This window comes from Euprymna scolopes, chromosome 28 (assembly GCF_053919585.1).
Source record: "Euprymna scolopes isolate OS-2025 chromosome 28, ASM5391958v1, whole genome shotgun sequence".
NCBI classification, from domain to species: domain Eukaryota; kingdom Metazoa; phylum Mollusca; class Cephalopoda; order Sepiida; family Sepiolidae; genus Euprymna; species Euprymna scolopes.
The window spans coordinates 33,651,673-33,666,640 of NC_136509.1; the positions used below are offsets into that span (position 1 = coordinate 33,651,673).

The following is a 14,968-nucleotide window of genomic DNA, read 5'->3' on the forward strand; positions in this document are numbered from 1 at the left end:
AGAGAGCGGACAAAGATGGGGAGAGAGAGAGAGAGCGGACAAAGATGGGGGAGAGAGAGAGAGAGCGGACAAAGATGGGGGAGAGAGAGAGAGAGCGGACAAAGATGGGGGAGAGAGAGAGAGCGGACAAAGATGGGGGAGAGAGAGAGAGCGGACAAAGATGGGGGAGAGAGAGAGAGCGGACAAAGATGGGGGGAGAGAGAGAGAGCGGACAAAGATGGGGGAGAGAGAGAGAGCGGACAAAGATGGGGGAGAGAGAGAGAGCGGACAAAGATGGGGGAGAGAGAGAGAGCGGACAAAGATGGGGGAGAGAGAGAGAGCGGACAAAGATGGGGGAGAGAGAGAGAGCGGACAAAGATGGGGGAGAGAGAGAGAGCGGACAAAGATGGGGGAGAGAGAGAGAGCGGACAAAGATGGGGGAGAGAGAGAGAGCGGACAAAGATGGGGGAGAGAGAGAGAGCGGACAAAGATGGGGGAGAGAGAGAGAGAGCGGACAAAGATGGGGGAGAGAGAGAGAGCGGACAAAGATGGGGGAGAGAGAGAGCGACAAAGATGGGGGAGAGAGAGAGAGCGGACAAAGATGGGGGAGAGAGAGAGCGACAAAGATGGGGGAGAGAGAGAGCGACAAAGATGGGGGAGAGAGAGAGCGACAAAGATGGGGGAGAGAGAGAGCGACAAAGATGGGGGAGAGAGAGAGCGACAAAGATGGGGGAGAGAGAGAGCGACAAAGATGGGGGAGAGAGAGAGCGACAAAGATGGGGGAGAGAGAGAGCGACAAAGATGGGGGAGAGAGAGAGCGACAAAGATGGGGGAGAGAGAGAGCGACAAAGATGGGGGAGAGAGAGAGCGACAAAGATGGGGGAGAGAGAGAGCGACAAAGATGGGGGAGAGAGAGAGCGACAAAGATGGGGGAGAGAGAGAGCGACAAAGATGGGGGAGAGAGAGAGCGACAAAGATGGGGGAGAGAGAGAGCGACAAAGATGGGGAGAGAGAGAGAGCGACAAAGATGGGGGAGAGAGAGAGAGCGACAAAGATGGGAGAGAGAGAGAGCGACAAAGATGGGAGAGAGAGAGAGCGACAAAGATGGGAGAGAGAGAGAGCGACAAAGATGGGAGAGAGAGAGAGCGACAAAGATGGGAGAGAGAGAAAGCGACAAAGATGGGAGAGAGAGAAAGCGACAAAGATGGGAGAGAGAGAAAGCGACAAAGATGGGAGAGAGAGAAAGCGACAAAGATGGGAGAGAGAGAGAGAGCGACAAAGATGGGAGAGAGAGAGAGCGACAAAGATGGGGGGAGAGAGAGAGCGACAAAGATGGGGGTAGAGAGAGAGAGAGAGATGGAGAGGTGAAAACGTGATAGAGAGGGAGACCAAATGAGTAAATTTCAAAATTCAATTTACTAATAAAGAAATGTACTACTAGAGCCAAGTATAAGACTCTTTATTTTTTGTCCTTGTGCCAGAGTAAACAAAGATCAGTCACGTTCGATGTTAAAAAAAAAAGTAAAGGTAAAAATTGTCTCGATTGGGGGGGGGTAACATAAAGAAAACAATTTCAGTGAAAAAAAAAAACAAAATCAATAATCTATTTATGTCTTTGAAACTGTTTGATGATTTTGTCTTGAAGGGGACGAGGAGTAAACAAAAACAAAAAAAAAAAGTAACAAGGGTGAAACGGTTCAGCTCGAAATTTCTTCCTTCTGCAAGGCACACACGAACACATGTGTAATGAGACTTACCCTGAGGGTCAGGAAGAGTTGTACTGCATTGGCAAAAGCGGGAGGCGTTGGTACACCAAACCATGATGCTGTTCGAAAAAACGCCAAGTATGAGAAGCACCAGATGAGGCTAATTATGTGGCAGTACCTACAAAAACAAGTGGGAGAAAAGAAACGCATGAAAATTGTGTTTATTGGAACAATAAAATGCGAGGTACTGCTTCGGTTATAAGCTTGCAAATTATTAAAATCAGCAAAACAAACACTCGTCTAGCTACAACCACTACCAATTTCTCCTACTTCTTATCTGTGCTTAGAACTAAAATTCCATGAACAAAGTTTCTTTTCTAGAGCTGTCCACCTCTGGAACTATACTGCGGGGCTTCTTTCCCGCTGACTACAACAGGGTCGTTTTTAAGTTATGTCTTGTTAACAAGTTCTTATTGAGTTGTCCCCTTAAATAATCCAATTCTACCTGATTTCCACCACTACTAACCATTACAGTATCTCGTATCACCGACCACCTAAGGCTCATTAATCCTTAACCTCGAGTGACGTCTAGGCCTTGATAAGTGGCAACTCTTTTCTATTGTTGCTACTAAATGATGAAATGATAAATATTTATTGATTTTAAACTATCATTAAAATAAAAATTTATAGATCAGAACAAACTTGGGCAAAATCAGAAATAATGGCACCGCTAAAAATGTCACGAGTGAAAAAAATGGCACATTAAATACATAGATAGAAAATCAAGAGTTAATAAACTCTTGGACACAATACATAAAGAAAAAAAAAAACAAAAAAACATTAAAATGTTTATGAAATTAAGAAAATTATGTCTACATTTAAAAGTAGACGAGGGACCCTACCTCAAAAAAATGTTTTAAGTGATTTTAGAATCTGAATTTAACCGTATCAGAATCAAGAATTAAAAACAGAATCGGTAATTGGATTGGAATCATCTAATCACTGGTTTTTAATTGACATTTGATCAGGATTTACCATTAAATTATCCCCCTTCAAAGTTAATGCCATAAAATGCATGATGTATGGAAGTAAAAACTAGTCAATGAGAGTTGAGGACATGTGTTGCATGAAAAGAAATAATGAGAATGATACGATGGGTATATAATGCAAATCTTCAAGGCAGGTTTAATTCTTGTGACAGAGAAAGATTAAATCTGGACAGTATAGGAAGATATGAGCTGAACCACAAAATTCAATTGTTTGACCACATTGGAAGGATGTTTTGGGGCTAATAGTAGATGTACACCAGTTGAGGAAGCAGGGTCAGTCCAAAGAAGACATGGGAGGATTGGTTGGTTGGTTGTTTTACGGCATATCAACCTTTTTCGGGTTATTTAATGCCGAATCTAGTTATTTTGAGGAACGATTTTTAATGGAGTATATTTGTTTTTTTAAGTCGGATTCTATTTAACCCATAATTGGGACCCTAACAGGTACTACCACTCCGGGTCAGAGTGGACCTGGGAGCAATGGCAATTAAAGGGTGGCTCCACACTCCCCAAGGCCCGCAAGGTGGGGCCTCACCATCGGATATAGTTTTAGGTCATATGCAGGACCAACATGGGAGGAAGTAATAATGGACTTGACAGAAAGAGGAATGAATAGACCTAACAACATGCAAACCGGATGTTAAATTGATGAGGAGGCTAGGATGACCATAATGGTGATGACAGACAAAAACCAAGTATCTTTGAATAATTCTTCTAATTATTTTGGTCAAGAAGATTTGTGAAGTAATCCTGAAAATGTTAGCACTGACATAAAAGAATATAAAAACTATCTTCTAAGACGTCCTTGAAAAGTGTAGTATCTGTTCTGATACTGCATTCATCATTTCTGTCTCCGGTCATTGAAGGAGAAATTCTTTTAGATTAAAAGGTAATTTTTTTTTATTTTTATCTCAATCCAAAGTGTCCCTTTTTTGGGAAGATAGATTATCCCCTCATTAAAAATCAACTTCGAAGCTATCACATCTATGACATCTATGACATCAACTCTTGGAGCTTTAGAGATTACTAGCAGTTCAGCCCGGCTGTGCTCAGGCCCTATGTACTGTTCATAATTTGCTCTATGTAAGATTTCAAATGTTTAGACCAAAAATTGTCTCAGTAATTTCGTAGAGAACGCAGAGGTAATTTTATTTATTTTTTTTTTACTTGGATCGTAATTTCGACCCCTTAACATTTATTATTTTGGTCTCAAAACAAATAAAAACTTTTGCCAATGTCCAAGTTACCTACATCTAAAATTGCAAGTGTTTAGACCCAAAATTGGCAGAGAAATTTGGTAGAATCTGCAAAGGTCAACTCTTTCAACTTTGACCTTTTGGAAGCAAAATTTTCACCCCCAAAACTGATTAAAATGCTTGCCGTATGTCTGAATACCCTCTAGGTATAAATTTTAAATGTTTAGACCACAAATTGGCTGAGTAGTTTGCTAGACACCGCAAAGGTCAAATCTTTTTAACTTTGACCCCTTGGCAACTCAGATTTTCGACCCAAACCGATTAAAAAGCTTGCCCTATCTCTGAATACCCTTTATGTAAAAGTTCAAATGTTTAGATCAGAAATTGGCTGAGTAATTTTGTAGAGACCGCAGAGGTCAAATTTTTTTAAACTTTGACCCCAATTTTAATCCCTTAACATTTATTTTTTCGGGCTCAAATCAAATTAACAGTTTGATCCATGTCCAAGTAACCTACATTTTAAATTTCAAGTGTTTAGACCCAAAATTGGCAGAGGAGTTTGGTAGCATTTTCAAAGGTCAAATTGTTGAACTTTGACCCCTGACTGCCAAATTTTTGGCTGAAAACCGATTAAAAAGATTTTCCCAAATCTCAATACCCCTTATGTCAAATCTCTAGTCTGTAGACTAAAAATTGACCGAGCAAATTAAAATGATTTCCGGATCAGATGACAAATATTTTCACTTTTTTTTTTTTTTTGGGTACTTTGCTGAGGAATCCAGTTTTGATTTTTTTTAATTTTTAAAATTTTAATTTTTGCATGTTGGGTTGTGGGTAAAGAAAAGAAAAATATATCTTTTACAGGAAGTTTTGAAAATATTTTTGCTTATGACGTTTTTTTTTCACACTTTGAATTAAAAGTAAACTTATTAAAGAATTGTGCCCAGAGGTGTGTGGCCCCGACAAACCGCCGACCTCCAACGTCGTGTGTGCCGTGGTATTTTTCAATCACTGGTCTGATCGTCATTTTTCTCACCAGCGACTGTCACTGAGAACACACGTGGGTCCACAAGAATAAATATTAAAACAAAATAAACATGAAAAACACAACGCCAATGCTTCACATCGAAATCAGTTGGAATCTAGGCGTAAAACTATAGTCCAACCCTCGCGTACTAACAAGGCTAGGCTCGTCTGTCAGTCGCAATTCGTCTATCTCTGTTTTGCAGTCAGCTCTAAAAACTGTCTATACGTGTCGCTATCAGCTCCCATCCGTCGCAACCGGCAGCTCGATGTCATTGTCTTCTCAGCATCGATAGTCACCTCCACCCCCCGGCCACCCAGAAGTTGCCCTTCCCTTGTAATCTGTTTTGGAGGCTTCTATTGTCATTGTCAAATCTAAAAGGTTCGATCTAAAAAAATACCTACAGATTCATTGTTTGCTACTTCCTATTTCATTGTACATTTGTATGACACTTCCTTTCTATTGTTCCCCCCCCCTCAGGATTTAGTGACTCATGGGTCACCTTCATAGTATCAAGAAAAAAACTATTTTAAATGAGAAACTTTAACTTATTACTTCATTGTTATATTGTTTAGTTTTCTTTTTTATGTTTTTTTTTTTTTAAGAAAAAAAAAAAAAAAAATCAACATTTGACCAGTATTACTATTCATATAAGACAGATGAAGCTATGCCCACTGGCTGCTGCTGATTATCTATTCAGGCAATTTAGACATCTGAATTGAAAAAATGATTCTCATCGTCATATTCAGGTAATCTGGGCCAGTCAACCTGAAATATGAAATTTCTTGTATTACTGAAAAAAAAATAAAAATAAAAAAAAATAAACAGATTTAGTCATAACTTATCCTAGAGTATATTTTTGGCAAATATCTTAGGTTTATATCTAAAAATATATTTACCAAAAAACTTTCAGCCATTTTTTTTTTTTTATATTCCTTCATAAGCCTGAAAAACATGTTTGGATTAAATCTTAAATAAAAACAAGCGACTGTTTTTCCTTTCAAATTTTAATTTTTTTTTAATAAAATCTTCATAGTGTAAAAGTGGGATGCAAAACGCTGAATATGATAAGAACTAGATTGCTTGAACAACGTGCTTAAATGTTGCATATTGGAAGGTACAGCTCCCGGTTTTTAGTTAGAAATGAAGTAATTAGGATCGAATATTATTACTACGGGAGAATGCTCGAACTAAGTATCAAAAGTTAAAATGAATACATATTGTTATTTAGATAAGATTCCAGGAATGCAGTGGAATTATCCATTATAGTTAGAAATAGCTATAAAAACAAAGTTTGGTTAGAGGAATAATGAACAGTCAAATTAAAGAATGTTCTTTGTGTTGCCAGAACACGTGTTGGAAACATATTCAATGTCCATGAGAATTCCATTCACATGTTTGGCCATGTTCTGACGTCACAAAGAAATATAGAATCAATATATACAGTCAGTTATACTAGAGTCAGTCGGAGTTTAAGACAGCGAGGAGTCAGAGTTGAGTTCGAGAGAGAGTTAACCTAAGCTCCTTTTGGAAGCAAAGGAAAGGAAGACGAAACAATGTAGTAATTCTGCCAGCCATCGAATTCTCATCATTCTCATCACCAGCTGGAAAATAAATGTATTTAAATTGTTATGCAAGCCTTTGTCATCAACCACAAGGTAATGTGTTTTGTCTTCATCGTATTGTATAATGAACTTTATATGAAACCCCTTCTAAAGAGTTGACTGTATCACCCTCATCAATAATGTATTTCCCCTCTGTCTAAAGAACTGTCCATTACACATCCCTTCATGTTTCTTCAAATCTCCATTATATTATAAATAAGCCTGGGTGCCCGGTGTTGCCCAGTTGTTTGTAGGTGTGTGTGTGTGTGTGTGGAAGGAAAAAAAAAGTGGTAGAAGGCAGGCAGGCTCAAACCCGAACAGCGAAGGAGGAAAAGAACGTGAAAAAAAAAAAACAAAAAAAAAACAAAACGTAGTTGTCGTGTCCATCGCCAAACTGGAAGTGGCAAAGGTTTAAATTAAGGCTAGTCAATTGAAAAGAGGGGATGACTTTCGAAAATATAGGCGAAAAAAAGCGACCCCTCCTTGTAGAAAATGCCCAGTTGAGGATGAAGGAATTAATATTTTTAGCCAATTTTTCGATATTTGCTGTCCGAAGGGTCGAGCTGCAAAACGATACTGATCTTGTGTAAATCCGCCGCCTCTGTCAAAAGTTTTAAGCAGACATACAAACAAACAGGTGAGATTTATATATTAGATGTCATCTCCGTCCTAGTTATGCGGTCCTGCTATACAACATAAATTGCCAAAAGAGAATTTAGAAATAGATTTGTCTATTGTTATGTCTCAACCGTCTTTTTTTTTCAGTTAATTTATGTGGAATCACGTAATATTAACCAAAGCTGGAAGAAATTTAAAAGGTTCATACCTTTCCAAATAATATTACTACAGGCAAAAAATTGTATTCAACAATTATTTTTTATGTCAGCATATATATTTTTTTTTATTATATAAACGACTCTAGAGCAAAATTTATTAAAGCTGACGACCAACCTTCGATGTAGGAAGTTGAAATTTTGCATTTGTCAAAATTTTTTTCAGCAGTCCCTCTCCCCTTCACTCGACTAGATTATGGCTCATCTTAGTATGTGTCTTCTTTGACCTACATACCCCCCGACTAATCCACAAAACAGCAAAATCTCATCCCTTCACTATACAAATAACCTTTAAGAGTTTGCTAGACTTTGGAATTCCCTCAGTTTCCATAACTGTACTAACTTGCAGAAGTTTAAATATAAACAGACATGTCGCTGCTCAACTCTTCACAGTCCCATTTTAGACACGATATCAATAATAGCACCTTTATGTACCAAGTTGCAATATGTCTTGTTTAGGGTGGAAAAAAAAGTAAAATAAAAAAATAAATCAAAGAAAGAGACGTCTAATAGTTTCCTAAGCACTGCAAATATTTTACCATTTGTTTGAAAACACAGATAACGGTATTAACTGCCTTCACTTTCTATGTTTTCAGTAGGCACAGTTATTAATCTCAAGTTGGGCTATTAAACGAAACAAAAATAAATTATTTGGAAAGAAAATATTAGTTTTCACACCTGCTTGACAAGAAACAATTTTATTACTTGGAAACAATGGCTGCAGAATAAAAAACTGTTTAACAAAAAAGAATAAAAAAAAGAAAAAAAGTAGATTAAAAAAATGTATTATATAATGTAGATTAGCAATGCAACTCTATATAAGTGACAGACCAAAGATAATGCTATGTCAAGAGCAAGCATGACAGACCAAAGATAATGCTATGTCAAGATGAAGAATGACAGACCAAAGATAATGCTATGTCAAGATGAAGAATGACAGACCAAAGATAATGCTATGTCAAGATGAAGCATGACAGACCAAAGATAATGCTATGTCAAGATGAAGCATGACAGACCAAAGATAATGCTATGTCAAGATGAAGCATGACAGACCAAAGATAACGCTATGTCAAGATGAAGCATGACAGACCAAAGATAATGCTATGTCAAGATGAAGCATGACAGACCAAAGATAATGCTATGTCAAGATGAAGAATGACAGACCAAAGATAATGCTATGTCAAGATAAAGCATGACAGACCAAAGATAATGCTATGTCAAGATGAAGCATGACAGACCAAAGATAATGCTATGTCAAGAACAAGCATGACAGACCAAAGATAATGCTATGTCAAGATGAAGCATGACAGACCAAAGATAATGCTATGTCAAGATCAAGCATGGCAGACCAAAGATAATGCTATGTCAAGATAAAGCATGACAGACCAAAGATAATACTACTTTTATATTTTTCTTTTGCCTGTTTAAGATAAAAATCCAATCGCATAGCATAAGCAAAAATTGCAGATAAAATATTGCAACCATTTTGGTTCAATTCTTTCTTTTTCTTAAAGAAAAAGACCTTTCTTTCGGACATCCAATCCATGTCAGCTTAGTTAAAATGAATAAATTGTATATATTAAAAAAAAAAAAAAATACAAGGAAACGTCGGGTTCTTGTGTGGGATGCGATGCAATGGCTCATCTGATGCTTTCAGAATTTCTGTACTTTTAGCTTAAAAGATGAGCAAATGGCGCTAAAAATAAAGATGGCATTAAGATGGAAGAACAAAAAAAAGAAAAAAGAAAAAACTGAATAAAAAGTGGAAGAAAAAGTAAAGCAAAAAAAGGGGGGAAAAAGAAAAAGTATAGAAAAAAAAGTAAAAATATAAAGAAAAAAAAGTGTAAAACAAGTTATATATATATATACATACACACACACACGCACTTAGTTTTACTTTTTTTCTTCCACTTTTTCTTCAGTTTTTCTTATATATATCATATGTTAAATAAAACAGTCAAAAAATAAGTAAAAGAAATAAATCGAAAAAAAAAAAAAAAAAAAAAATAAGATAAAACTAAAACTAAAAGTTAGCTGTATATGTATGGTCAAAATACATTTTAAAATCTTCGTTCTTTAAAACCGACAAGAAAACTTTGTATTAGATTTAATACAAAGCTTTCTTGTCGGTTTTAAAAGTCAGACCCAAATAACATTTAAGCTGACTAACCAAACATTGCTCTGGACTAGCCAATTTTCATTTGCCTTTGCTATACAGTGTTATTGACAATATAACGTACTTGGAATTTTTAAATTACTTAGTCCTGCCAAGACGACTTAATACGACAGATTTTTAAATAATCACTTAAAAAAAAAAAGAAAAAAAAAGAAAAAGTCAGCAAAGCGAATAATTAGCTTTAAATTGAAAAATATAATAGTTGTCTGCCTTAAGTTTAAAAAAGAATCCAATATAAATTAACTAAAACGACTACATTGTACTCCAGGCAACACAGATGTGATACCACTTCTTCATAAAAATATCCCATAGTTTTAAGATTAATTTTTCTTTTATTTATACATAAAAAAATAAAGAAAAAAAAAAAGAAAGAAAGAAAAAAAGAAAGAAAAAAAATAAAGAAAGAAAAAAAATAAATAAAGAAAAAAATAAATAAAGAAAAAAATAAATAAAGAAAAAAATAAAGAAAAAAATAAATAAAGAAAAAAATAAAGAAAAAAAGAAAGAAAAATAAAAGAAAAAATAAAAGAAAAAAAATAAAGAAAGAAAAAAAAGAAAAAAAATAAAGAAAGAAAAAAAAGAAAGAAAGAAAAAAATAAAGAAAGAAAAAAAATAAAGAAAGAAAATAAAGAAAAAAAATAAAGAAAAAAAATAAAGAAAAAAAATAAAGAAAAAAAATAAAGAAAAAAAATAAAAAAAAATAAAGAAAAAAAAATAAAGAAAAAAAATAAAGAAAAAAAATAAAGAAAAAAAATAAAGAAAATAAAGAAAGAAAAAAAATAAAGAAAGAAAAAATAAAGAAAAAAAATAAAGAAAAAAATAAAGAAAGAAAAAATAAAGAAAAAAATAAAGAAAGAAAAAATAAAGAAAAAAATAAAGAAAGAAAAAATAAAGAAAGAAAAAAAGAAAGAAAAAAAATAAAGAAAGAAAAAAATAAAGAAAGAAAAAATGGATTCCTCCTGTGTACATGTGAAGTTTTGTGAAGCAAGGGTTGTACAATCTACAGCCGCACCTCTTCTGAACCGGTATTGCTTGAGTTCAATAGGAAATACAAGGAAAATCCACAGACGCCTGGAAACAATGCTCGGCTAAGCAGAGAAAAGCTCGTGTTATTTCTGAATTTTCTTTCTCCAGGACTAGTTGTACAGTCAAGGTGAGAGAGTAATCAGTTGTAAAATTTAACCTAAAGTTGAAGAGAGAAATATATGGGTTCATTTCTTTGTTCAAGGGTATTAGTAAAAGTGATACAGCAGCCTCTGTTTGTGGCTACACTTCATTATTTTTATTATTTGTGATGGCTTTGTAGAGATTTTCCATACTCTCAGGCAGGAGTAATCTATATATATATATATAAATCTCAAACGTCTGTGTGTATGTATGTTTGTTTGTAACGCTAAAACTTTTGACAGACACAACCAGAGTTGACAACTGTGGTATCATATTGAAGCCCCATCACCCGGATGACAAATATCGAAATTTCACGTCAAACGGACCACTAAAAGTGGGTCAACTGATCAGTTTTCTTCAAGGGGGGCCCCCCAAATCCCAAACATCTGTGTGTATGTAGGTTTGTATGTAACGCTAAAACTTTTGACAGACACAACCAAACTTGACAAATTTGCTATCATATTGAAGCCCCATCACCCGGATGACAAATAACGAAATTTCACGTCAAACGGATCACTAGAAGTAGGTCAACTGATCAGTTTACTTCAAGGGGGGGGGGCCCTCCAAAAACCTGTCATTATCTTCTTCTTCTATATATATAAAAGCCAAACGTCTGTGTGTATGTATGTTTGTTTGTAACGCTAAAACTTTTGAAAGACGGAACCAAACTTGACAAATTTGGTATCATATCAAAGCCCCATCACCCGGATGACAAATATCGAAATTTCACGTCAAACAGACCACTAGAAGTTGGTCAACTGATCAGTTATCTTCGAGGGGGGGCCCCAAAAAAACCTGTCATTATCTATATATATAAAAGACAAATGTTTGTTTGTAACGCTAAAACTTGAGATGAAAGATTCCTCTCCCCTAAGAATAAAACATGTTCAATATCTGCTTTTGTTTTTTCATTGTTTATACGGTCCCGAGCAACGCCGGGTAGCCCTGCTAGTCTATATATATAAAAGCCAAACGTCTGTGTGTATGTATGTTTGTTTGTAACGCTAAAACTTTTGAAAGACGGAACCAAACTTGACAAATTTGGTATCATATCGAAGCCCCATCACCCGGATGACAAATATCGAAATTTCACGTCAAACGGACCACTAGAAGTGGGTCAACTGATCAGTTATCTTCAAGGGGGGCCCCCAAAAAAAACCTGTCATTATCTATATATATAAATCCCAAACGTCTGTGTGTATGTATGTTTGTATGTAACACTAAAACTTATGACCGACACAACCAAACTCGACAAATTTGGGATAAAACATGAACAATACCAGTCCTAGGGTAGATAAAACAAATAATACATAGAGATGAAAGATTCCTCTCCCCTAAGAATAAAACATGTTCAATATCTGCTTTTGTTTTTTCATTGTTTATACGGTCCCGAGCAACGCCGGGTAGCCCTGCTAGTTTATAATATAAATCTCACCTGTCAGTTTAAATGCATGTCTGTATGTATGTCTAAAACTTTTAACAGAGATGACGGATTTTCATGAGATTGGTATCGTTTTGAAGCTCAACCTTTCGGACGACAAATATTGAAAAATTGGCTAAAAACATTAATTCCTTCAGTCTCACTAGGCACTTTTCTATAGGGTGGGGTCGTTTTTTTTTTTGCCGATATTTAAAAAACTTATCCCCTCTTTTCGATTAACTAGCCTTAATTTAAACCTAAGTTACTTCTGGTTTGACAATGGGTGCAACAGTAAAAACGTCACTTTTTTTTTTCACATTCTTTTCCTCCTTTGCGGTACGGGTTCGAGCCTGCCTGCCTACTAACACTTTTTTTTTTTTGCTCGACACACCTCTAAACACCCGGGCAATGCCAGGCACCCTGGCTAGTAAGTAATATATCTACAATGCCACCAATCGCCCACATATGGAGGATTATTGCCACAACTGGGTTAGTGAATTTAACATAAGCTTTTTCGTCTTAGAGACAAAAATAGAAAAGTAAATCCCAAATCCAACAGATCCTAGACTATCGGCCAAGCTCCAACTTTTGCCCCATTGCCACACGTCTGCACCCATTTTACAACTACTTTAATAAAATATGCTTTGATGAACTCATAGCATTTGTGCCCCACCCCCAATTCGACATACCTATGACTAACCTGACAAGCAGTAAAATCCCACCCCTTCACTGTACAGGTTCCTAGATGCTGAAAAAACCTTCTACTCTAATAGTTTATTCCCTCAGACTTCTAGACTTTGGAATTGCATCCCTGTTTCCTGCTTCCCTGACTGTACTAAAACACAAAAGTTTAAATGTAATGTGAACAGACATCTTGCTGCTCAACTCCTCACATTTCTGTTAGATATGATCTCAAATAGTAGCTCCTTATCTTTAAGTGGCAATATGCCTTGTTTGTGGGTGAAAAAATAAAATATTCAGTCTCCAAATCCACACAATAAACCCCCTTACTATTTCCTATAATCTATAAATATAAAAGCGAAAATGTATGTATGTGTGTTTGCTTTTTCTGTATGTCTACCAAAGGCTTTTTTCAGAGAAGCGGTCGGTCGGTTCACAACTTTTTATATCACATGTAAATCGTAATATCTCAGATTTAACAACGGAGCTCGCCTGTCTATTTAATTTGCTCGACTTCGGGAAGATAAATATTCAACATTTGTCGCTCGCCGCATGTGGGTTAATCTTTTTCCTATAACATCTTGGGAAAAAAAAAAAAAAAAAAAGCGTTCCTGCAGTAAATGAAATACTATCCCGCAATCAAACTTGACCTCATTAAGTCATTAAAACGTGCACCTGCCAAATCCAAGTAATTAAATAAATTTAAACGTGTTTCCGTTAGCATCTCGCAGTGGCCCAATGGTTAAAACTGTCGCACTCTTTTTTTCACCCATTTAATTTCCAACTTTGCCTCAACGGTTCGGGTTCGATCCTCATACTTACCTACCAAAACATTTTCTTTTTACTTTTAACACCCCCCCCCTCCGGAGTTTTCACACACATCTCCAAACACCATCTATGCATTTATGGGCATGTTTAACAACATTTGCAGATACTGATTGTAGATCTTCTCTGGTGATTCTTTTCATAGCGTTGGTAATACATTCTTTTAGTTGGTCTAGATTGTGAGGATTATTTGCATAAAATTTGCTTTAAAGTCCCCCAAAGATAAAAATCACATGATGACAAGTCTGGGGAAAGTGGTGGCCATAACCCTTTGGTTATTGTTCTCTTTTCCGTAAACATGTCATGAACTATTTATCTGTGCCTAAATCAAAACGTAGATTCCATGAACAAAGCTTCTTTCTTAGAAGTGCACGACTGTGGAACTCTCTTCCGTTTGCCTGTTTCCCACCTGACTACAACTTGGATGTCTTCAAGTCCAACATAAACAAATTCTTGATGAACCGCCCCCTTAAGTAAGACACTTTATCAGATCTCCAATACTAACGATTACTATGATACTATCCCATTGATTACTATATACGCAATAACCCTTATTCCTGAGTGGCTTCCGGGGCTTGATAAGTGGTAACCACCATGTGTAAAAAAAACAAAACAAATCATGTCTGATCTACGAGACGTGTGACATGTAGTGCCATTATGTTAGAAAAAGAATTGCATTTTGTCTTGTGGTGTCAGTTGGTCGTTAAGAGAAAAATTAGAGAGATCGGGCTACTTTTAAGCGGGCTGCTTATTCTGAAAAAATTGATTAGAAAAGGATTAGATATATTGGGCTACTTTTAAATGAGCCACCCTGTATTTTGACTAAGTAAAAGCGACAATAACAAATGCATAGATAATAAACCTTACAATCAGTAAACACACATTAAAATTATACAAATAAGTCAATTTTATTGCGTTTGGTAACAGCTGTTTGTTGTTGATTTGTTCATTTTACACCCGTTTTTCTTATTAACAACTTGATCTTATGCCTCCAGATCAGGCTGTCTGAAAGTATTGGCTTCCTGAAGAAAAATGCACCAAACATTGATGATACTGTTTTATCCTTTCCCTTTGCAGAACATGATTGAGTTTTGCAATGTCAAAAACAAAAAACAATTTTCCTCTCTAAAAACAACCAACCCAAACACCATGAATATATAGTTGGTAATAAGAACTTGAATAAAAACTTTCACCGAAAAATTATTGGATTCTGCATTAAATAACCTGAAAAAGGTTTGATATGCCGCAAAACAAAAACAAAACAAACATGAATAAGTATTTAAAAAAAACTTTAAGCATATTTTTTTT

The 14,968-nt window shown here is 35.7% G+C and overlaps 1 protein-coding gene across 1 annotated transcript in view; it reads right to left on the reverse strand.

Moving 5' to 3' along the window:
* Positions 1-14,968, reverse strand: part of LOC145249559 (membrane-bound acylglycerophosphatidylinositol O-acyltransferase mboat7-like) — a 129,695-nt gene that overhangs the window by 45,215 nt on the left and 69,512 nt on the right. The window contains exon 2 of the mRNA XM_080111233.1: positions 1,737-1,863. Within this exon, the coding sequence (XP_079967359.1) occupies positions 1,737-1,863 (127 nt within the window). The remainder of the gene's footprint in view (positions 1-1,736; positions 1,864-14,968) is intronic.